This window comes from Ambystoma mexicanum, chromosome 13, assembly GCF_040938575.1.
Source record: "Ambystoma mexicanum isolate Mex_15411 chromosome 13, UKY_AmexF1_1, whole genome shotgun sequence".
Taxonomy (NCBI): domain Eukaryota; kingdom Metazoa; phylum Chordata; class Amphibia; order Caudata; family Ambystomatidae; genus Ambystoma; species Ambystoma mexicanum.
Window position 1 is genome coordinate 607,055,162 of NC_090938.1, and position 24,351 is coordinate 607,079,512.

The 24,351-nt window shown below is 46.6% G+C and overlaps 1 protein-coding gene across 6 annotated transcripts in view; it reads left to right on the plus strand.

Annotated features, from left to right (window-relative positions):
- Nucleotides 1-24,351, plus strand: part of GHDC (GH3 domain containing) — a 410,758-nt gene that overhangs the window by 238,292 nt on the left and 148,115 nt on the right. For 4 of the 6 annotated variants that reach the window (XR_011283072.1, XM_069634469.1, XM_069634467.1 and 1 more), the window contains exon 8: nt 14,335-14,423. Coding sequence is in view for 5 of the 6 variants with exons in the window: in XM_069634469.1 (XP_069490570.1) it covers nt 14,335-14,423 (89 nt within the window). In the remaining variant the exon portion in view is untranslated. Of the gene's footprint in view, nt 1-14,334; nt 14,424-22,278; nt 22,650-24,351 lie in introns of those variants that run through there. The other 2 variants (XM_069634465.1, XM_069634466.1) reach the window with 1 other exon arrangement.

Below are 24,351 nucleotides of genomic sequence, written 5' to 3' on the forward strand. Positions count from 1 at the left end.
TTTGGAGGACACAATCCACTCGAAGAACAAGTTACTTATCAACTGGTAACATTCTTTCGATTGGATGTTCCTCCAACGTATTCCTCATCGCCCTCCCAACCTACCCCTCTGTAGATTTTTCCGGGTTATTGCCACTCTAACTCTCGCAAGGCAAATACCTATCTGCCGGCACAGTCTACACAATGAGAAATCAATAAGGAAGGTGGGAAAAACAGAACTGAGGCCATTGGGCGCAGCACGTGCTACTTATACACCCGATGACGTCACCCTCGATGAAGGCCTTCAAGTGACCATCGACTCGACGACATCGACGCACGGCACCCTCTGCCGAGAAAATGTTTCCAAAGCAGCTAAAGCTTGATGGAATACATCTAAGATGAGGAATACGTTGGAGGAACATCCACTTGAAAGAATGTTACTGTTAGGCAGAAACCTGTGCAGTTCCCTCTGGGACCACTGCAAAAGATTTAAGACTACAGGTGTTTGGCAGTAAACCCACTTGGTAGCAGTCTGTACCACACAGATTCACTTGGTAGCTGTGGCTGAGCAGTCAGACTTCCCTCAAGAAGAGTTAGGCAGTATACAGAGTATTCACAATAGGTCAAAAGAAAACGGTACAACAAGTAAACCCTGACCAGGGCTTGGTGTAAAAATAGATATAATTATTTAAAACCACATCTAGAAAAACACACAGGCACTAATAGTAAACAATTCAAAAACACGGTCACTAAAAGATATACACTCCCTTAAAAGAATATTAGACAAGTCTTAAGTAAAGTCCCACTTATTTTCAGACAGCGGTGAGCGCTTAACACCGATGGCACTCTAATAATTAGTTTTAAAAGGGAGAGAACAGCAGAGAATAAATTGAAACAGATCCCAACACTTTTACAAGAACACACAAGAGAGGAAGGCAAAGTAAAACCGTGAAGTTAGAGTTCAGTAGGCCGGATCCCCTTTAAGAGGATCAAACGAAATGTGTCCAAGGTCACACGGTTGCAGTGCACAAGAGTCTTGCATAGGTTCAAAAAAAAGAGTTGGACCAAAAGAAAGGGACCAGTTAGAAGGTCAAGGCGGCCAGCCCAGTCCAGAAGGTTAAGGGGTTATTATTACCTTGTAGCAATCTTTAGAAAGGGAGGCCTGGCGGACACGGTACCTTAAAGTGGTGAGAATACTCCAGCGGTGGCAGTTGTTCCTGGCAGCGGATGCAAGTCGGTGCTTCGTCTGGGGGAAGAGAGGATCTCGTCGGGGAGGAAGACAGGAGTCCGTTGCACTGCCAGGGAAGAAACCAGCCGCGGAGTTTCTCAGGTACAAGGAGCGGTCCGTTGGTTCACGGTCCAGTGGTAAGTGGCTATCCGGCTGCCGGGGTGCTTGGCATGGGCAATTCGACCACAAGGCGGGCTGGGGTGCGTAGAGAAGAAGGTAAACTGGTTGTGCCCACCAGTCAGGGGAAGAAGCCTCTCCAGCCGGGAGATCTTCTCTGTCGTCGGGAAGTGGTGAGTCGGTTCCGCAGGGCTCCACCGGTGGTGTCGTCGTGGTAGGTCAGCTCAGCTTCTCCCTCGTCGGATTCTCAGGTCCTGTGGCGACTTCTGAAGTTCCAGTCCCCAAAGCCCTTCTTTTATGCAGCATACCCCCATTCACTCAGCCTAGCTGCCAATCAAACATGCTAAGTGGTGAGCCGTCCGGCTCACCACTTGGGCCAATCACACAAGAGTGCGACTTGAGTTACCAAGGCAACTCAGTCCAGGGTGCCTAAACCCCCTCCCACACCCCCTGTGGTACCCAGACAGAGTGGCACCACTTTTGGAGGCTTCTGTGGAGAAGCCCGCCAAAAAAGTGGAACAAAGGGCTCGACTTGGGTTGGAGTCACAGAAGAGAACACAAACGCCATTTTAGAATCGAGTCCTGGCAAAAAATACCAACCGGCGAATTAATATTAATTAAATAAACCGGCAGTATGTTCGAAGCTATGAGAATTAAATAATTAAAGTTGGTAGCCTCGAACAATGGGAAAATCCCATAGGGAAATATTTGCGGTCGAATATAAAAAGTAGTATCCACTGCCACCAGCCAAAACTCGATCAGGGGGGACGGAGACGTGCCCCCTCAACTAACAGACCCCGGGGCAATCGAATTGTCCTGACCAGCACGTCCACAATATGATGGTTTGTACTGGTTTCTGTTAATAATTTGGGACTAGTAAAGCCAATGGTGACTTTACATGCCCTGGGAGACAGTAGTCAGTCCCAGGGTATGGAGTCTATGGTGGGGTGTCACTATGACACCCCTGTGTTACTGCACGGAGGGTGCTGTGTAACACACATAGTAAAACACATGAGACTCTATGGAGTAAAGGACCCCATAGCCCATAAAACACATTAACAGTCAAAGGAACACCATAAATCATGTCCAAGAGTGGGAGAAAGAGAGTCTCACTTTTGGCAGGAGAAAAAAACAAACTCCAGAAATCCAGCAAAGCTGCTGGGGGACTCACTAGGTTAGGAAATTCAACCTAAAGAGAGAATTCTCCCTAACACTCGCCCCCCCCCCTCCTCCAGACTAAGGGACAGGAGGATTTAATCCACTCCTGGATGAATCTCATACCTCTAGTCGATGACATACATCCTAGAGAGACCATCAGCATTTTTGTGGTGACACCCTGACCTGTGCTCAATGGTGAAATCAAACCCTTGCAGGCAGATTGACCATCTGAATAGTTTTGGGTTTTCCCCTTTCATTTGCATTAACCATCTTTGTTGGTCAGTCTGAATGACAAAAGTAGAACCATACAAGTATGGCCTAAACTTCTTCAGAGCCCACACAATAGCAAAACACTCTCGTTCAATGGTTGCCCACCTTGTTTCAGGATCCTTCAGTTTTCTACTGATGAAGCAAATGGGGTGCTCCCTAGCTTTCCCATCCAGTTGACTGAGGACTGCACCTATTCCTACATTTGAAGCATCTGTTTGCACAATGAAAGTTTGGTGGTAGTCAGGAGCTCTGAGTACTGGGGCGTGGCAAAGAGCCTTTTTCAGGGTTTCAAAGGCCAGATTGCGTTCCTCATTCCACCTAACCTTTTTAGGGAATTTAGGAGAGGAGATGACATTCAGTGGAGAAGCTATGGACCGATAGTTCTCAATGAAATTCCTGTAATAACCAGTGAGACCTAAGAAGGCTCTCACCTGGGTCTGAGTAGTAGGTGTTGTCCAATTTTGCACAGCTTCAATCTTACTGGGCAAAGGCCTTATTTCACCACCTCCTTCCTCATGTCCAAGGTAGACCACTTTACTCTGTCCAATCTGGCATTTACTTGCCTTTATGGTCAGACTGGCCTTTCCAAGAGCCTGCAAAACATATCTCAGGTGGTCCACATGTTCTTCCCAGGACTTGCTGGACACTGCTATGTCATCCAAGTATGCCATGCAGAAGTCCTCCATCCCATTCAGAACCTGGTTTACCATCCTTTGAAAAGTTGCAGGTGCATTTTTCAGTCCAAAAGGCATAACCTTAAACTGGTATAAGCCAACTGGGGAAGAAAATGCAGTTTTCTCCTTGGCATGGTCTGTCGGGGCTATTTGCCAATAGCCTGACGTCAAGTCAAATGTGCTGAGGAACTTGGCTGCACCAAGTCTATCCACCAACTCATCTGTCCTTGGCAAAGGGTGGGCATCAGTCTTGGTGACTGCATTAAGAGCTCTGTAATCCACACACAATCTAAGTTCTTTAGATCCTGCCTTTGGTACTAACACAACTGGGCTAGACCATGGACTAGTAGAGGGCTCTATTACCCCGAGATCAAGCATCTTGTTGACCTCACCTTTGATGTGGGTTCTGACATTTTCTGACATTCGATATCCTCTGCTTTTGACTGGCAGACAGTCACCAGTGAGTATTTCTTGCTGTCCCCAAGGGGTCAAGCCTGGTGAAAGTGAGAACAGAGAGGCAAACTGATTTGACATTGATTTGCACTCTTCCTGTTGCTCAGGTGTCAGATTTGAAGAGAGATTTACTCCTTCAATCTTTTTGTCTAAAGGTAAGCCTCTGAAGAGATCAGGAAGAGCTTCACTCTCTTCTTCTTCCTCTGATGATGCTAGAAGCAAAGCTCCTACATCAGGTCTGGAGACATACGCTTTTAGTCTGTTGGTGTGGAAGACTGTTGGAGCCTCCTTGGGGTTGCCCAAGTCCACCAGATAGTTGACCTCTCCAAGTTTACCCACAACTTTGAAGGGTCCCATCCACTTGTCTTGCCAGGCCCTCTGCCTTGTTGGAATCATAACGAGAACTAGCTGGTCCTGAGTAAACTCGACCATGTTAGCCATGCCATTGCTTGACCAATGCTTGTCCAGCTTTCAAGTTATCACTTGCTTCTGCCATCATTTGTGACATTCTCCTTCGGAGACCTATCACATAGTCAGTCACTCTGACTGGTTTGGGGGAAGGAGCACTCTCCAACCCCTCCTTGATCAGGGCCAATGGACCTCTGACCGGATGACCATAAATAAGTTCAAAGGGAGAATACCCTACTCCCTCCTGAGGGACTTCTCTATAAGCAAAGAGAAGGCATGGCAGTAGAAGGTCCCACTTTCTTTTAAGGGGGTCCTCTAAAGCACCTATCATGCTCTTCATGGTTCTGTTGAACCTTTCAACCAATCCATTTGTCTGAGGGTGGTATGCGGTTGAGAACTTGTAAGTAACTCTGCAGGTTTTCCACATGGCTTTCATGTAGTGGGACATAAAATTCGACCCCCTGTCAGAAATTACTTCCTTAGGAAACCCAACCCTGGTAAAAATACCAAGGAGGGCCTTAGCCACAGCCGGAGCTGTAACAGTCCTCATAGGAATTGCCTCAGGGTATCTAGTAGAGGGTCTACTACAACACGTATAAACCTGTTGCCTGAGGAAGTTGGAGGATCAAGGGGACCAACAATGTCAATCCCTACTCTCTCAAATGGGACTCCCACTACAGGGAGAGGCACTAAAGGTGCCACATTCTTGGAGCCAACCTTACCAGAAGTCTGGCAGGTGTGGCAGCTCCTGCAGTATTTATCTACTTCAGCCCCCATCTTTGGCCAATAAAAGTAGAGTGAGAGCCTTTCCTTAGTCTTCTTGAAACTCAAGTGACCAGCCAAAGGAATCTCATGGGCTAACTGCAAGAACTGTGGTCTGTTCTCTTCGGGTACTACAAGTCGTTTGTTGTCCCCAGGTGCAGACTCTGTTGGTTCACTGTAGAAGAGGCCATCCTCCCAGTGTAACCTATTTATCCCAGGCTCCTGCCCTTCAGCCTGAGCATCTGTCTGGTGGCAAAGACCTTCCAGGGTTGGACATTCTCTCTGTCCCTTACTGAAGTCTGCCCTGTTGGGTCCACCTTCTGCCAGTAAAGACTGCAGCTCAGGATGGTCAACAGGATCCAGATCTCCAATGAGTTCCTGGCCTTCCACTAGCTCTTCTTCAGAGTCTAGTTCAACTACACAGGGTTGTGCCTCCCTCTCAGCCTCAGCTGGAGGGGGAGTTACTGGTGTAACTTTGGACAACCTAGGGGAAGTCCGTGTTGGCTGCACTGGAGTGCTGGCTGTGAGGTTCTTATTAGAAGTTTTAGGTTTCCCTTTTGCTTCTAGTTTCTTAGACACAGCAGCTGACATCTCCAGTGGAGCAGGAGTGATCTCTTTCTTCATCATCTCCTTGGGAGTACCTCTCATGGTTCTCTCCCTTGCAGGTCCGGTGAGCTCCTGTAACCTTTTACTAGGAGGTCTGGGGGTATGTGACACTACTCCAAGAGTTTTCAAGTCATTACCCTGCAGAACCCTTCCTGCACCTCACTTTGTATGCTGACAGGTATCTTCACAGTCATGTCATTACACTGGATGAGAACTGGAAATTGGGGAAGCATCTACACAGGCCCTCCAGCTAACTTGGTGAGCCGTTTGGGTGCCTTAGCAACATCCTCAGCCTGAAAAAATGATTTGTCCACCACAGTTATGCTGGCCCCAGTGTCCCTAATGGCAGAAGTCTCCTGACCATTCACCTGGACATTGTCATTATAATACTCTTTAGTATTATCTGGGATAGAATTATAGACATCTAAGTTCTGTTGTTCCCACAGACCCAGAGACACTAAAGAAACACTGGCTGAGACTCCAATGGGTTCATCAGCCAGTAATAGAAAGTTTCCACTTGCCATTTGTACTTCCTCCTCTGGAGCGAAGGTTGAGACAAGCTGGACCCCTGAAGGTTTACCCTTACATCTGGGATCTCCTTTCACATGGTCAGTAGAGCCACAAACAAAGCATTTACCAAATGCTTTCTGGAATGGTGGCTTGTTCTGACCTCCTTCTGGTTTGGCACCAGGGGGCACACTAGCCTGATTTGGTTTTCCTTGTGGCTTACCCTTTTGGTTTTGTTTGGGGCCCTCTTTGGAATTGGAATTATTAGAATTCTCTTTGTTGTCCTTTTTTGGCTGTTTTCCCTCATCCTTTTTCTGAGTAGCCCCAGAATCCTTGTGAGTGGCCCTGTTGGCAACCCACAAGTCAGCAGCCTTAGCTAACTTCCTGGAATCTAATTCCTTTGAATCAGCCAAGTGCTGTCTGAGCTCAGAAGAGCAGGCATCCTAAATTGACTCCAACATTACAAGATTCTTCATTCCTTCATAAGTGTTAACTCTGTAACCCTTAATCCATCCCTCTAAGTTTTTCAAACTTTCACTCACCTAGGTAGCCCAAGGGGTACCATCATGCTTTTTGAGGGTCCTAAACCTTTTAAGGTACTGGGAAGGGGTCTTCCCAAATCTAGCTATCAAAGCTAGTTTCACACATTCATAATCCTTCTTATCCACCTCCCCCAACTCCATTACCACATCAGTTGCAACAGTGGTAAACCTAGAGAACAACCAGGGAAGTAACTCATTCCCTGTGATGTCCTGGAGCCCATGATTATACTCAAACATTTTTAACCAATCCAACACATCCAACCTATGTTCATACATACCCACTAATTCCTTAGGCATCCAGGGTCTTTTGGGACTGGAACTCCTAGAGGAACCAGAGGAGAGAGAAGCATTTTCCACAGACAACTTTTTCATTTCTGGTTCATGATTAAGCTCTATTTCTCTGAGTCTTAACTCAGCTTGCTTCTGCTCAGCCTGGGCATTCATTCTTCTGAACTCTAGCTCTTGGTTTCTTTCAGATTGAGCAATAAAACGTTTGTACTCTAATTCAAGCTTAATTTTTTCAAGCTCAAAATAAGCAGGGTTACATGTAGGACCTGGTATAGGCCCAGTAGGTACAGTAGGTAAGGCAGAGAGAGGCTCAGAGTGGCTACCTTCATTAGGTATACTTTCCTCTTCTGACTCATTATCAAGACTTTGATTCAGATCAATACCATCACTGTTTTCTACATTTGCGGGGGGGGGTAGATTCCTCTGTACCACCCAGACTTTGGTTTTCTAACAATCTTTCTATAAGTTCCATTTTCTTGCTCTTCTCAGAGAGATTCTTATGTCTACACAATACTTTTAAGCAATCAGCAGTTTTGGCAGACAATGATTCTAAGGTATAACTCTCCATAGCAGACATAGTTAGAAAATCAGCTTTTTAGTGCTAAGCTCTGTGGTTAGTTGTCCTAAAGTGTTCAAAAAGCACTCTAAAGTGTATACTCAATACAAATCCCACCGCTGCCACCAGTGTTAGGCAGAAACCTGTGCAGTTCCCTCTGGGACCACTGCAAAAGATTTAAGACTACAGGTGTTTGGCAGTAAACCCACTTGGTAGCAGTCTGTACCACACAGATTCACTTGGTAGCTGTGGCTGAGCAGTCAGACTTCCCTCAAGAAGATTTAGGCAGTATACAGAGTATTCACAATAGGTCAAAAGAACACGGTAGAACAAGTAAACACTGACCAGGGCTTGGTGTAAAAGAGATATAATTATTTATTTAAAACCACATCTAGAAAAACACACAGGCACTAATAGTAAGCAATTCAAAAACACGGTCACTAAAAGATATACACTCCCTTAAAAGAATATTAGACAAGTCTTAAGTAAAGTCCCACTTATTTTCAGACAGCGGTGAGCGCTTAACGCAGATGGCACTCTAATAATTGGTTTTAAAAGGGAGAGAACAGCAGAGAATAAATTGAAACAGATCCCAACACTTTTACAAGAACACACAAGAGAGGAAGGCAAAGTAAAACCGTGAAGTTAGAGTTCAGTAGGACGGATCCACTTTAAGAGGATCAACCGAAATGTGTCCAAGGTCACACGGTTGCAGTGCACAAGAGTCTTGCAAAGGTTCAAAAAAAAGAGTTGGACCAAAAGAAAGGGACCAGTTAGAAGGTCAAGGCGGCCAGCCCAGTCCAGAATGTTAAGGGGGTATTATTACCTTGTAGCAATCTTTAGAAAGGGAGGCCTGGCGGACACGGTACCTTAAAGTGGTGAGAATACTCCAGCGGGGGCAGTTGTTCCTGGCAGCGGATGCAAGTCGGTGCTTCGTCTGGGGGAAGAGAGGATCTCGTCGGGGAGGAAGACAGGAGTCCGTTGCACTGCCAGGGAAGAAACCAGCCGCGGAGTTTCTCAGGTACAAGGAGCGGTCCGTTGGTTCGCGGTCCAGTGGTAAGTGGCTATCCGGCTGCCGGGGTGCTTGGCACGGGCAATTCGACCACAAGCCAGGCTGGGGTGCGAAGAGAAGAAGGTAAACTGGTTGTGCCCACCAGTCAGGGGAAGAAGCCTCTCCAGCCGGGAGATCTTCTCTGTCGTCGGGAAGTGGTGAGTCGGTTCTGCAGGGCTCCACCGGTGGTGTCGTCGTGGTAGGTCGGCTCAGCTTCTCCCTCGTCGGATTCTCAGGTCCTGTGGCGACTTCTGAAGTTCCAGTCCCCAAAGCCCTTCTTTTATGCAGCATACCCCCATTCACTCAGCCTAGCTGTCAATCAAACATGCTAAGTGGTGAGCCGGCCGGCTCACCACTTGGGCCAATCACACAAGAGTGCAACTTGAGTTACCAAGGTAACTCAGTCCAGGGTGCCTAAACCCCCTCCCACACTCCCTGTGGTACCCAGACAGAGTGGCACCACTTTTGGAGGCTTCTGTGGAGAAGCCCGCCAAAAAAGTGGAACAAAGGGCTCGACTTGGGTTGGCGTCACAGAAGAGAACACAAACGCCATTTTAGAATCGAGTCCTGGCAAAAAATACCAACCGGCGAATTAATATTAATTAAATAAACCAGCGGTATGTTCGAGGCTATGAGAATTAAATAATTAAAGTTCATGGCCTCGAACAATGGGAAAATCCCATAGGGAAATATTCGCGGTTGAATATAAAAAGTAGTATCCACTGCCACCAGCCAAAACTCGATCAGGGGGGACGGAGACGTGCCCCCTCGACTAACAGACCCCGGGCAATCGAACTGCCCCGACCAGTACGTCCACAATATGATGGTTTGTACTGGTTTCTGTTAATAATTTGGGACTAGTAAAGCCAATGGTGACTTTACATGCCCTGGGAGACAGTAGTCAGTCCCATGGTATGGAGTCTATGGTGGGGTGCCACTATGACACCCCTGTGTTACTGCACGGAGGGTGCTGTGTAACACACATAGTAAAAACACATGAGACCCTATGGAGTAAAGGACCCCATAGCCCATAAAACACATTAACAGTCGAAGGAACACCATAAATCATGTCCAAGAGTGGGAGAAAGAGAGTCTCACTTTTGGCAGGAGAAAAAAACAAACTCCAGAAATCCAGCAAAGCTGCTGGGGGACTCACTAGGTTGGGAAATTCAGCCTAAAGAGAGAATTCTCCCTAACAGTTACCAGTTGCTAAGTAACTTGTTCGTCTGTGTGTGTCCAAAACCTACACTTGCCCTCACAGCTACTTGTACAAAATGTGTGGGGATGTCGGTGTCAAAATGAGAAGTGTTCAACCAAAAGATCAGAGCTTCTTCCAGCTCTTGATTGGAAAAACGTTCTCCCTTCCACGGGATTCAAGACAGTTCACTTTACCAAAAAAAGCTGCGGGGTTCCCTTTCCCATGCTTTCAAGTCTCTCAGTGTTCCAAAACACCACAATTCCTTGGGATATTTCCCAGCTTTTTAGGCTTCTGTGTCTTTCACCAAGTTAATTTCCTTAAATTCAAAATACACGGGCTTTAGCAAGGCATTCAATCCCAAATTTATAGCTGAGATAAGTGGCTTTTCCTTTAGTTGGGTGTACTCGGTCTAGGCGCACCACACGGTCCTCCCATTACAGGTCATGCAACCAACACAACTTACTTGCTTCTTTTCCACAGTTATCCTGCCATTGCTTCATCTTAACAGTGGTTTTGGACTTTCCCTCTTGCAGCTTTCTCAATACTTGTTTTACCACTATTCACTTGTTAGATTATCAAATCTTGTCAAAGCTTGTCACTGCTTAATCTTTCGAATTATACAGTTTCTCTTATTTCTATGGCACTTGCCAATGCTTGTTTTCTTCACTTTACACAACTCAGTTTCTTATTCTTATGGCACTTGCCAATGCTTGTTTCTTCGATTTTATACAATTCACAGTTCCTTTGGATCAGAGAGTATATTATACTTGCTTTCAATCCAAGTGGCATTCAATTATAATTGCTTTCTTTCTGTTTGATATTCAAAATTAGATTCACTTTCCTCCAATCAGTCACATTAAATAAAGCAAACCCAAATTCCCAGTTTACCCTCCTGCTTGGAATTTGCACCCCGTTCACAGGTTTATTCACACTTTCAAAGTTCACTGCTTTCTTGGCACTTCTTTTGCCTTGTTTCATTTCATTTACAATCCGGTATTCACATCCTTTCATTAATTTCTTTGAACCTTCAGGTTATAATAATCATCAATCATCTGTATTTTAAGCTGGACTGACATTCCGATTGCCTACACGGTCCCTTGCTCACTCGCGAGCAATCCGACCTGCATAAACCATGCGGTTCGCACTACAGCATCCCGGAGTCATTCAGCCTGCTTTGACTCACTGGGTATGCTGACTCCGGGTGCTACTCTCCGTGTTGGCAGGCTCTCTTTGGCTGTTGCTGCTCCTGGCTTGGCACACCTCTCTTCCAGGGTCTCCGCCCCTTCAGGTAACCGGAGAGGGAGTCCTCCTGACTACTGGAGGTCGGCAGACCAACCCTGCCACCAGAGACCTTCAAAATGCTCCAGCCACAATCCGCTTCTGCTGCAACGACTCTGCAGCTTCTTGGCTCTTCGGACATGCATCTCCCTGCCTTCACCTCCGGGTTCTCCTGCAAGCGTTCCACAGGTGATCTCATTAGCCTCGCCTGAGCGGGCCTTTTATACCACCCCTTTGGCCTCTGTTGCAGGCAATGTTCTTCAACTGTATAACGGTCTTGGTACTCGCCATCCCTCTTCCTCGTACCAGTACCAGAGTGGTCGGAGTTAATAAAGGAAGGAAGGATGTATGTTTCTATGTTTCTTCTTCCTCGACTCAGTACCAGATTGGTGTATATTGGAGGATGGTTTTCTGACAAAATAGGGAAGAGATTGGTAATAGCCTATAAAAACGTGCGGGACGTTTGACTCGTTATAAAAAGGAAATGGGGGATACCATGTCTTTTCCAAGGGTGCCTCACCCCCTGGACCTCAAAATCTCCTCCACCCAGGGTGTCTTCTCTCGCATATCCACCCCCAGGGTCAAAATACGAAAGCGACGGCCTTTCCCTGGCCACCTGGGAGAAGGATATATTGGGGAAAGAAGTGAGGACACCCTCAAGATTTCTCACAGTGGACAGAGCCTGGGGGTACTCCCAGTGGGGAAAGGTTTGGGAGAAGAGCTGTTCGAGTTCCAGGAGATGGAGGAGTAGTAATCGGAGAGCTAGTAGGCTACACGGTACAGTGCTATGGTCCTTGAACCCAAAAGGAGGATGCATTTGGATGGGGAACAGATAGTCTAGTAGCCTGGAAGAGCTGTGAGAGCGGTGAGCAGTGATAAAAGAATTGGGTACATTTGTGAGAACAGCTTCGGTAGAGAGTCTGCTCTGGAATTCTGATTGGAGGGGATTTCATAGCAAGTGAGCATCAAGATATAGCTATATGGTTGAAGATTACCTGATCAAGGATTTTAGAGTGGTGACGAACAAGAGACTGGTCTGTAGTAGGAGGGGTTGCGTGGTTCGGCTGTGGGTTTCCTGATTACTGGGATGACAGTGGCAATTTTGTATCTGTGGTAAAGGAGCCACTGGAGAAGGAGAGGTTGAAGACGGATGGATGAGCAGGTAGTGGGAGGTGATGGGCACAATCTGCTTAATAGTTTGTGGTGAAAAGGAGTCAGTGGTGGCACAGGAAGGGTTGGCAGAGGAGGATATATGAGTGCAGCCTGGGAGGTGGGACAGAAGTGGGTGAGGCAAGGGTGGGACTGACAAGCGATGGGGAGAAAGACTGGCGAGGGAGAGACAGGAGGGTGTACAAGGGGTTCGGAATTTTTGTCATTTTAGCGAATAAATAAAAGGCAAAGGAATTGTTGGAGAGAGGGGAGAATGGTAAGCGATTTCTTGGAGGAGGAAGCACAGCCTGGAGGGTCATGGAGAGTTTGTAGGGGTGGGAGTGAAGAGAGGATATGTGAGCAGCGTAGCAGGCAAATTACTTTGTGGTATGCAATATATCGGTGGTCACTGTTTTTACATATAAAGAAGCTCTCAACGCCATTTAAACCATGAGTGCGTTTTCTAAGGGGGTATACCCTGATAATTAAATCACTCTTATGGGCTGACAATTCTGGCCGCACTTGGTTTGAAAGAAGCTGAGATTTGAGCACAGACTGACATTTCTGCACTTTGCCACGTTGCTTCATAGTTCTGTCATGAATCAAGGCGCAATTATTTGTGAAAATGTGACTTTCGTATACTAAAATCGTGCCTTGTTTTGTAGACCATACTGAGAAAGTTCGCAAGTCACAGACTATCTAGACAATATTCTTTTTGTAAATTAAAAGGAACGTGTTATGTGAAAGGAGAATGACTCCAGCGTCATTTTCTCCAGCATCCAGAAATCGTCCAAATTCCAAAATACTAATTGATGTCAGCCACAAAATGTCATCTGGGTTTTACTACTGGGTTTGAAGCTTTAAACGCACCCAAACACAGACTTTCAGATTGCTGTTCATAATGCGCAGAAGAAATTGGAAGTTGTGGGGGAAAAAAGCAAGCTGTTTTTGTGCAAGAAACCTGAAAATAAGCTTGCTACAGCCTTTCAGGTTTGCTTGGCTCTCTTCGGTCACAAACCTTTCCACGCAAATATCGTTCATGAAAAGAGAGAGTAGGTAGTGTACTAAACAATGCCAACAGAATCTGAGAAGGCAAACTCTCCCACAGAAGACAACATAGATGATTTGTCCAGGATCACTGTATCATCTGGTGGCAGAGCCGTGGTATGAGCCTCAACACTTCGGTTCCATACTTTAGAATGTGGCTACCTAATCACCTTTCACGACTAACACTTTATGCTCTTCATTGGGGGCGGCTGCTTATGTTGGGGGACCCGAGCTCTAGACCTGCACCATACTGATGCTATGCTAAATTTTATAACTAGAGCTAACTGGTGCAAGTATTTTGTTTTGTAGCACAGTATATTGCCTCTAGAGTATCACGTTCATCAACTTTGGAGACTAAAAGCTTTGTTGGCTTGGCCAGAATGTTGGTATTGTAATCTGGCATATGAACACACATCTCTGCAATTAGTGCCGAACTCATGGAGCTACCTTCTGAACCATTGTGGCATACAAATGTATCAATATGCTTTTCAACTGTGGTTATTTGAAGAGATCAATATATTCCCCACAGAAATGTGAAAATGCCGCATGACTTGTAGTGAACATAAAAAAAACGTATGTACTACAGTGAAAGCAAAACGCCTTACAGGATTAATTGATCAGATCGGAATAAACTTTTCAACACCAGCCAGGAAGCAGACTCTGAACATCAGCTGCGCACTACACAATACCATGACGGGGTTTATTTATGTTCTGTTAAAAATGGACACGGACCTCTTTGTATCATGCAGCTTGGTTGTGGTGGAACCCCCGAGGCATCTTGGGGGGCAGGGACTTGTGGTCCCTTATCTCTCCCATAAATGCGTTTCTGGTCAATTTCTTCTCTCACCATCGTGGTGGTGGTGGTGGTGGTTTCGTCATTCAGCAGCGCCATTACGTTTACATTCCCCTACAGGTTATCCCTTGCATGTTTAGTTTGCAGTGTTGCTCTTTTAAATACACTGCACAGTTTTTTTAGGCCTCTGCTAATTTGTCTCGTTACATACCCTGTGTATTTCCATAGTATCAACCCAGCGTTCCAATATATATTTGTTTTGCCATTGCAGGGCCCTTCTCCGGAGGCTTGGACCCCCACTACGAAATATTTGTGGAACTGAAAGGGGTCCGAAATTTGTCTCAGGATCAGCGCTACAAGGTAAGGTACATACCACGTGGGTTATGTGCTCACAATGTGATACCCTACGAGGCTAAGTACTAATTGTTACCATGACGCTTTGAGTCCAGAAACAAGAACATTCACAGTGCCTCCCTGATCTAAGTCCTTAAAGGAGGTAAACTTGAGTGGTCGGTAGTGAAACCGACGACACGCAAAAAGCTCCCAAATGTAAAGGAAATCTAGATACAGGTGATAAAACACAAACAGATACAGGAATGAATGAAGGTCTCGGAGATTAATAATCTTAAAGGTCTTCGTTGGTAGGTAAGCGTGCATGGTGGTTGTAGAATTGGAGGTTTTTTGTTTTGTTTTTTAAAGGCAAGGTTTTTGTGTTTGTTTTTTTAAAGGTAAGGTGGGGCCCTTGGGTATGAAGAGTCCTAGTGGGTGTGTTCCATTGCATGGGCCCTTAGCTGTCACTGCGGAGTTTTCTCTCCTCGTCTGGGTGAAACCCTCCCCACAGCAGCTAAAGAAGCCAGCTTCACTGGACCGGACACGACACACCACAATGCAAGATTAAGAAAAGAGAAATAGAAACTTATTTTCCTCTAAAAAATAAAAAAAACTCTAAAAGGCATGCATTTGTCTTGAATTGACACAGCCAACCACCTGCTGATATGTATCGCTCACTTTGTGTTTTTTACTTATGGAACACGGTGTTTAATTATTCATCAGAAGACAACATTTCAAGTTATTAGCCAGGCATGAACTCTCACTTGCCCTCTCAATTCTCTATAAGCACAAAACAGACCATTTCTTACTCTCCATTAGTCCAGTATCTCTTGCAATTGTCTATACACGAGTGCAAATGTTAATGCATTGTAATACACCTTCTTTCTAATCATCAATGATTTGTACTATGGATTTCGGTTGTTACTGGATGTAATCACTTAATTTGAAGTTTCCTAGAAACAGAAAATGCACGTTGGTCTTGGGAGGATTGCCCAGGGGCAACACGCTCACCTTGGAAGCAAGATGACACGGTGCAACACAGTTTTGATCCCCGGGGCCGGGCTTAGAAACCGTTGGGGAATAAAGTGCATTATAAATAACCAATTACACTTATGTTAAAGATGCCCTTGTTGGTGAAGCTGGGACATTGAAGGGGAAGCCAGTACAGCGATTGCAACTGAGGGTTGCTTTCCATATATTAGTCTCACTTGGGGACAGGCGGTTTGATATGGCACTTTATCTTCATTTTATTATTATTATAATCAATATTTTGTAAAATAAAAATAGGCACAACACTATATAAAGTTCAAAAACGTGAGTAGAACTCAGGGATCCTACTGGATTAATGTACTGTGAGAAACCTAGGGGCATAATCCTATTAAGACTCCGAGAGTCCTCTATTCAGGTGGCCAGGGGAGGACCATGGCTCTCGGATTCCAACCCTGGGGGTGGACGAGCGAGGGAGGATCACCTGGGTAGGGGAATCGGGAGTTGCCTTCATGGCAACACCCCAGGCGAGACAGGGTATTCCATCGGGGTGATAAAAGAGGAGGAGGAAGTCCCAGACACCTTCATGGGATACATTGATTCTCGTCACCCTGATCTGGGTCTTATTTTCCCTAATCCCAATCCCGTCATCCATGACCCAAGAGGGAGGAAGGAAAGAGTCAATTGCCCAAGGTGGGGAAGGAAGAAAAAACAAGTAAAACAAAGACGGGAGTCTGATATTCATATCCATTCGTCCTCTACCAATCTAGATCACAGGGAATACCATCAAGACTCATGTTTTTATAATTAACCATCAGGAATATGGAATGGGGGCAACCATCTCCTTTAGGGAAAAACAGGCTATAGAATTTCCCTATGTCCATTGCCGATTCCCTGATAGAGTAGTAGAAAATAGATCTATCCTCCAAAACTCTTTGATCAAACCCTCCCCATTTTCCACCAATACTGTGACGAGGAAGAGGCAACCAGGAGCAGTAAAGATTACCCATAGAAACAACATGGGGAAAGTAAGGGAAACCTACTATAGAAAGAACTCAATTGTCCCACTTATTGAGTCAGGCAGGCTCAGGCATTTAATAATGACCTTTCACATCTGACTAGGGATGTCACAGTATATATTTTTTGACGGTATGATAACCACCTTGTGAAATGATGGTATACCGCGGTTATCTCGGTATAGCTCATGTCACCAAACCCTGATAGTTTAAAGGGATTACTACTACACTACTGGGTGTGTGTCCTATAATATCAATTGCTTGCGCCGGATTTTGCTGCGATTTCCACAAATGTTTGTAATTAAAGTCTGTGCATATAAAATGACTGGCAGATTGCAATACACTCCTGCATTATATCATATGCACTGGCTGTATGGGGTTGTAAGGCCTGCTTTCGGAAGTCACTTTTAGGGAGTTGAGGTTGACTGCACCTCCCTTTCATTAAATGATCTTTCTGGGAGCTATCGTTTTTAAATGCCCTCAATGTATGCATTATTCACAAACTCTGAATCTATGATGTTTTGCAGGTGTATCCTCTTATCCTGTCTTTGTTGCAAATAAGCTAGCTGCCTAAATTGCTTACTTATAGTGCTATATTCTTTTAAAATGAGTTTTCTGTGCTGAATGTGTGACTGTAAGCAGCACCCGCTCTAGACATTTCATCACCAGGCTAATGAGGCCCTGCATCCCAGCTACAACAAAAGTAAGTATTCGGAACGGAAAAAGTAGTGCAGGCAGTGGTGCAACAACCATTGAGCAAATGGGTCTTAGTCCCCCACCCCCGAAAATTGTTGGCTAGGTTAATTTGACCAGGCTCACCAACAGGACTATTAGCACGCAGGACTGAAGCAGACTTTAAATGGTACCGGGCTGTACTCTTAACAAAGGCCCTAAATTACTAATGTAAAGCAGTTCATTGTTAGCAACTGCGTGCCTATGCATACATTTTTACTCATTTGAAATGGTGTTGGAATGTTAGCACTTGCCTATCAGGGGAGTGATTGCAAGGGTACAACAGTACTTAAGTGTCCGGTTTCAGACATCAAGGTGAGAGTTAAATACTTTTAGCATTGAACTTCACTCCAATCTCTGACGTTAGCACCTCTACCAACATTTGAAGGATCCGCCCCCAACATGAAGATAGTCTAGTGGAACCCCAGAGTGCAGGGATTAGCATTAACCATGTGAGTCAGGGAGGCATGCCACTTAAAAGACCACTTGGAATTGAAGCTTTCTCACGAAGGTGGCCACTGAAGCGAACATGCACAACATTTTAAATGTTGTTTGCATTTTCAGTCACATACACCCCCCCCCCTTTCAAAACGGGGACTTATGCTTGTGAAGAACTGGGAGCCCCAGAGAATCGCCCACCTTCATTGCACCACTTCTGTCATGCTGTTTTAAATGATTTTCTGGAATGAAGTAAGTTTCAAGGTGTCACATCCCTCTGTTTTCCTATTGGTATTGTTTAGAATTATGTTTTTGACAGGTCTAGCCTTGCCCAGTAGTTTATTATCTGTCTGGTGTATTATAAGTATCATGGAGCAGACCAGCGCTAATGACACAAGCAATTCTGATCTTTAAAATCGTACCCATCCCATTGATCATGCAACACCTACGCACTTGTAAGCAGCGCTGTCTATTTGGGAGAGACCTTAGTCACTGGCAAAACAGGCCAGTGATGCAAGCTATTTTAACAGTGTAATGCATGCTTATAAAGTTGATTTCATGCCTGGCTGAAGATTTTTGGGGGCCCATTTCAACATCATGGCTGAGGGCCCCCCTACTTGGAGTGGGAAACAGTCTGAGGCACCCTGCGGCACATATATTATAATGGAGATAAAGAAATCCAGCCGGTAGTTAATAGCCGCCGATAATCATGAGACAGCCACGAGGAAGCTGAAACACTAAAAGGCCCCCTGAAAGGCTATAAATCCTTTGTCAGCAAGTGGCAGATGTGGTGGAACCGATGTTAAAAGGCAACAAGGTGATGCCACTTATTCCTATCACAGGGGAAGGGACAGCCAAAAGGGTATCAGCAAACACCCTGGAAAGAGATTGCAGTAAAACACACTTTTAAAGCACCAGAACGAAAGAAATCTAGAAAGGAATCTATTGATGTGTTATAAACCTGCTGACTGGCAACATGGAGGCAGCTGATGGGCCCCCTCAAGGGTACTTTCAACTAAAAGTCCCTGGTTGCCTTCGCTGCACTTCGGAAATGTATAATTCTGCAGACACATACCAGCTAAAGGGCTCCCACAGACCGACGTGGTAAATCATGTGTACTGGTCAAGAAGCTTTCTACACAGTTTAAACCCCTAACCCACTCCAAATCTCCCTTTACCTTCAGTCTGTCTGCTTGAGTCCTGTAAGTCTCCCATATCGGAGTCCAGTGGGTGTGCCGACTCCTCTTATGTCTGCTGTCACCAGAAAATATCCTAATCAGCTGCTGTGCTATAATATGGATTCAGGCTATAATCACCAGGCATTGGCAGCCAGATAGGGTATAGTCCAGTCATAGTATCCACAACAGTAAGACCGCACTTGGCTTTGCCTGGCTAGTGCAGCCCAAGCAGCCAAGCCCCCAGAGCTGCCATTGCAGAGAGCTCTTGGAATGTCTGCTGCTAATGCAGGGCAAAATAGTTACATTAGGCTCATGGAGAAGGGGTTGCTGAGCAGCGGGCCTCCTGGCTGCTCTCTCTCACTCGGTGTCATGATCCGCCATCCATGGAAGTTATGGAATCAATGGAGGAAGGGTTGAGCCGTCTTCGCTTTCGTGAAAGCACATGCAGCATTCTAGTGTTTCTTTTCCCTTGAATATGAGATGTTTAAATACGCGTCGGAAGAATCACTCAATGCGTTGCAACCCTGCGCTTCCCTTGGGGTTTACACGCTGATCGAGTGTTCCTTTCCTCTGCTGTGTCCTCCTTGCCCCTCCTTTGCCTACCCTCCTTGCGCCCTTTCCCTTTGGCTCCTTTTCCGCTACCTGCTGCGCTTTTGTCCTCCCGCGTTTCCTTTGGAGCTCGCTTTTTTTTGCACTGAGCCCCGGTAGCCGTTTTGGGTGCCGCGGTCCCTAGCGGTACTTTTTCCTTCTTCCTCTTTTGGCTACACGTAGCGCGCATTCCTTCCTGAATCCTGTGGGTGAACCAAATCCTGGTTTACTTACCATTTACTCACCTCTCGGACCTCCTGGTCCATTTCTGCTGGGCTTTCAAGATCTCTTGGCCAGAGAAGTCATCATCCAAACATCCCACGTTTTTCCAGTGCATCTTGGGAGTTGTAGTTTCCTTCTACTACCAGAAGAGCCGGAAACTATCCTCTAGCAGTGTCTTCTGGAATTCAGGATATCATCATCATCCGGTCCTATTCAGGGTTTTTCAGCAAAGCTTTTCCCTGATTGTGGGGTGGTCTCACTGGAGGACCCCACTGCCGGGTATATAGCTATAAGGCAGGGTGGCTTCCAGAAGAGCTCGTCCTAAGAGCTACCAAAAAAAAAGCCTGATAACACCTGGAGAGAGAGAAGAGAATTATCCATCGAAGGATCATCCAATGACGTGACCACAGGTGAGGAGGAGGAGGTGGGTGAAAAGATTAGTGAACCAGCTTGTTTACCTTCAGAGTCTGAGACTCGGCAACACCTACAATACTTTTGACTTGGAGAATAAAACAAAAGAAATGCATGCACACTTTAAACTTGCCTTTCCCTTAACGAACATGAGGCTTGCAGCCATCCTTTCCACATCGTGGTCCTGAGAGCTTGCAAGCAAGTGGAAATGACAGAACTAGCTCTGTTATCTGATCTGTGGGGTGATTTACTATTCACCACGGCCGAAGGCCCTGGGAAGTTTGGGTGCTGCCCATGGGAAGCACTGTGAAAGGAGCACAGTTTATGATTTCAAAATAAACTATTAGGCAAAATAACAAACACGAGGATGTGATGTTCGTTTAATCGACCATTTCACATGAGCACTGCCTGTTGCTAATATACAACACAGAAGGCTCCCATTGAAAGAAGGCCAGGTAAACTCTACCTCTCAGCTCGGCTGCGAAAGGAGCCACACAGTTCTCATTGTAGCCTTCATGTGCAAACCAATCGCACGGTAAAACCGTATGAACCAGGTGACGGTTATTAGAACTTCATGAAAGTGCTCACGGTATGTATACCGGTATACCTATGTACCGTTACAACCCTACATCTGACTCCACTTGACTGTTTTTTCAACTATAAAAGGTGTGGTTTTTCACAAGGAGGGGAGCGAGCTGGGGATGATATCTGGCCCCGAGAAGCCAAGGAGCAGAGAGCAGCAGGAGTGGAAGCCTGGAGGAGAACGGCGTGCAGAGACGCTGGCCCTGTGTTTGTGAGGGTCTGCAGCGTGGCTCAGGAGCCGTGCCCCCAAGGAGCCGGAGCAGCCTGTGTCCTGCTGGTGGCGTTCGGTTAAATGCTTGTTCCCTTGGGACATGTGCCTGTCTCAAAGGTGTCTGAGGGACAGGTGGTGAAACCCTAACCTCAGCCCTGTGTATCCAGAGGAACTGCTTGTCAACACGACGCTGCCCGGTGAGTAAGAGAGAGAAACTCGGGAGCATGCGTTTGACTGGAGCGGAGCGGGAGAGAGACACTGGGCCTCATTACAAAATTCGCAGTAAAAAACAGCCATTACTGGCATGCCAGTAACAACATGTCCGTGTAGCCTCAATCCCGCAAACATTGGCTGATCACGAGTGAGCGAGTATGCGCATACATGCATGCCGGTAACGGCCGTACCGGCATGCCGGTAACTACCTTCAAACCCCCGATAGCATAATCATAAAATGCGCACATAACACCTCCGCCATCGGCAAGCCCCAAATAGCGGTACCTGTAATAACATAGTGGTATAAACGGCTCCGTTATTACCGGACCCGGAAGTAACGTCATCATGCCGGAACGGGAAATGCACCGGCGGCCATCTTTAAAAACACAATTCACTACCATCCTCCACAGACTGGACCTACTCAGGCTAAACTACAAACACACCCCAAAGAAAATGTCAAAGGCAACCCAGAAAGGCACTGCCTGCCTGCGGAATCCAAGATTTAAGGACGAGGAGCTGAACATGCTAGCAGATACCCTTGTAGAGAATGCAGACGTGGTCTTCTGTGCTGACATCAGGCATCCAGCACAGCTCAGGAAGAAGGAGATCTTGGAGGAAGTGGCAAGGAAAGTTAGTGCATTTGGCACCACTGCACGCACAGTGCGAGACTGCAAAAAGCGCTGGGATGACTCGAGGCTAAGAGTGAGGAATATCCTGTCGGCCAATCGGAGCCAGGGGCTGGCAACAGGTGGCTGTTCCCACTCACCTATCAAATTGGCGAGGTGGCAGGACATGCAGCACATTGATAGATGTTGAGTCCATCGAAGGAGTCGATGGAGCGGAGTTTGGAGTGCCATCATCAGCAGATGAAGGCGAGTGTCCCTACAAACACCTGACAACCAATGATCACAGTTGACCAACAAATGTGACAGTGATGCGAGCCAAGACATGGCCCATCATACACACATACACATATCCCTGTAGAGATGCTGGCCCCACCACTATCTCATCCAAATGCGTGCTGCATGCTGCTCTCATACACAAAAACACACCCGACACACAGATGAACTGCACGTGTCACACAGCACGCAAGATACAACACACCCATAGGCCCCACAGCAGAGACCATGGTGAACATGTGAACACATGAGGGATGGCAATTCCCCCCCCCCCCAACCTTGCACGTACCCAGCCTGCCGCAAAAACAGGCATGCAGTTAATCACATGGTGCCAACTGCACAAAGACCAATGCATGCATGATGCAAGCATCACCATCACTGATGCCCTGTCTCTCTCTGTCCCCCACAGGTACGGATGCAGACACCGAAGAATGTGATGGAACTGCACAAGCCACGACACCAGCCAAAAGGCCCAGGGGCCAAGATGATGGCACCAGGCCATCCACGTCGAGGGGAACAAGGATGGTCCAAGTGCCACGCAAGTCAGCAAACAGTGCCCAACCAGCCACGCAGCCACCTAAACAGGACCAGCAGACACCTGCCCCTGCACCCCTGGAGACACAACCCACACAGGTTGAGGCCACATATGCGGAAAATGACCATGAGTGCTCACAGTCCGCTGCCACAAGCTCAATAGGTAAGACGGCTGCATCAGCACTTCATAGTGGCGACGAGGAAGGGGTCCATACCATCACTTAAATACATCCGTTGTGTAAAATACCTCACATGAGTGGACATTGCTTCTTTGGTGTGTGTCCATTTATTGCTTTACAGTGCACTGTGCCCATATACCCCCACACCCAGTGCCCAGTGTCCCACATACATGGCACCCTCTTCATCCCAGTACATCAGAATGATTGGTCGATGACCGATTGGTGCACAGCACGTCCCTCAAGTGTATCGCATCCTGGCCGATGTCCAACATCTACTCTTTCCTCTCCTTCAACTTCACCTGGTGATGGCTGGTCCATGTCAGGTGGCAGGGGTACGTTCCGCCGGAGGCACATGTTGTGCAGCATGGCACATACCATGATGATCTTGGCCACCTTCTCAGGCCCGTAAATGAGGGCGCCACCCGACCTGCTGAGGCAGCAAAACTGTGCCTTCAACAGGCCAAAGGTCTGCTCAATGACCACATGTGTGCGTGTATGGGCACGATTGAAGTCCTCTTCTTGCCTGTTCTGCGGATTCCTGACAGGGGTGAGGAGCCACGCCTTCAGGGGATAGCCAGCATCACCTGCATGCATGGGAGCAGAAGAAGGTATGTTTAAGGATACTGCTCAGTTTCCATATGTGCTCGGCCTGTACATCGTTCATGTTCACATGCAGTATTCCGTTGATGGCAGCTATTGACTTCACATCTGCACAACTATCTGCCCTGTACAGTACTTGCCAATCCATGGTGCTGGCCTTGGGTGACGTACATGATTTAGGGACCTTGACATTGGAACCACCAGCCACCCAGATGGATTGACAAGGTCTATGATGTACACACACGTGAGGGCTGTGTGGCAGGGCATGACTCCAGATCCATGTTGGGCAATGTTTGATGCACTAGGCTGCTGTACTACATGATATTGCTTGTTCAGACTATGATGCATATGGGTCATTGTAGACGCCATGCACGTGCCCCTCGACGTCTACACAATCGTCACATTAAATGGCACAATGTGAATGTTGGTAGTGTCTGCCAGTGTTGGGTAGAGTACCTTAGATGACGCATGGTGTCGACTTGCATGTTGGTACTCATGTTCTGTGGGCAATGCCCACGCCTATCGCACCGATGTAGGTGTTTCTCGCTACTTGATGTGATTACTTTGATGCATCCTTGTTGCATGTTTGCTGCAATTTTTTTATCAGCACATGCTGCCATGGTTCCATGTAATAATGTCGCCAACGGCCATTTTTCGGCGATATTTTTGCATGGCAACATTTTTGTGACGACATTATTGCATGGAACATGCGGGGGACACCCCCGCAACCCCCAAACTTTTTTTTTTCTTTTTTTTGCCCCCTGTACCCATATATATGGTCACCCATAAAATATCGCCACAACATTTTCACAGCAATATTATTTACGGCGACCATATATATGGGGATAATATTACCTGATACCGTTGCCATGGTGTTATGCAGTGTTGCTGTCGGGGAGGGGCAGTGACAGCGGAAATACCTGAGGTGGAATTGATACTGCGCACTCATGAATGCTTGTACTGCGAGGTGCTTCAATGCGGTCATGTGTTTTCAGCTTCATGGACATGTGATGGTGCGTTGTGGTGCTGAGGGCATGGTCAGGTAATGTCTGGTGGACATGTTCTAGGGTGTGTGCTGATTGTGTGTGCAACATTTACACATTGGTGTGCAGCCAGAGTGCGTCGGACTCCATTGTCTGTCATGCATCATATTTGGTTGATTATGGGAA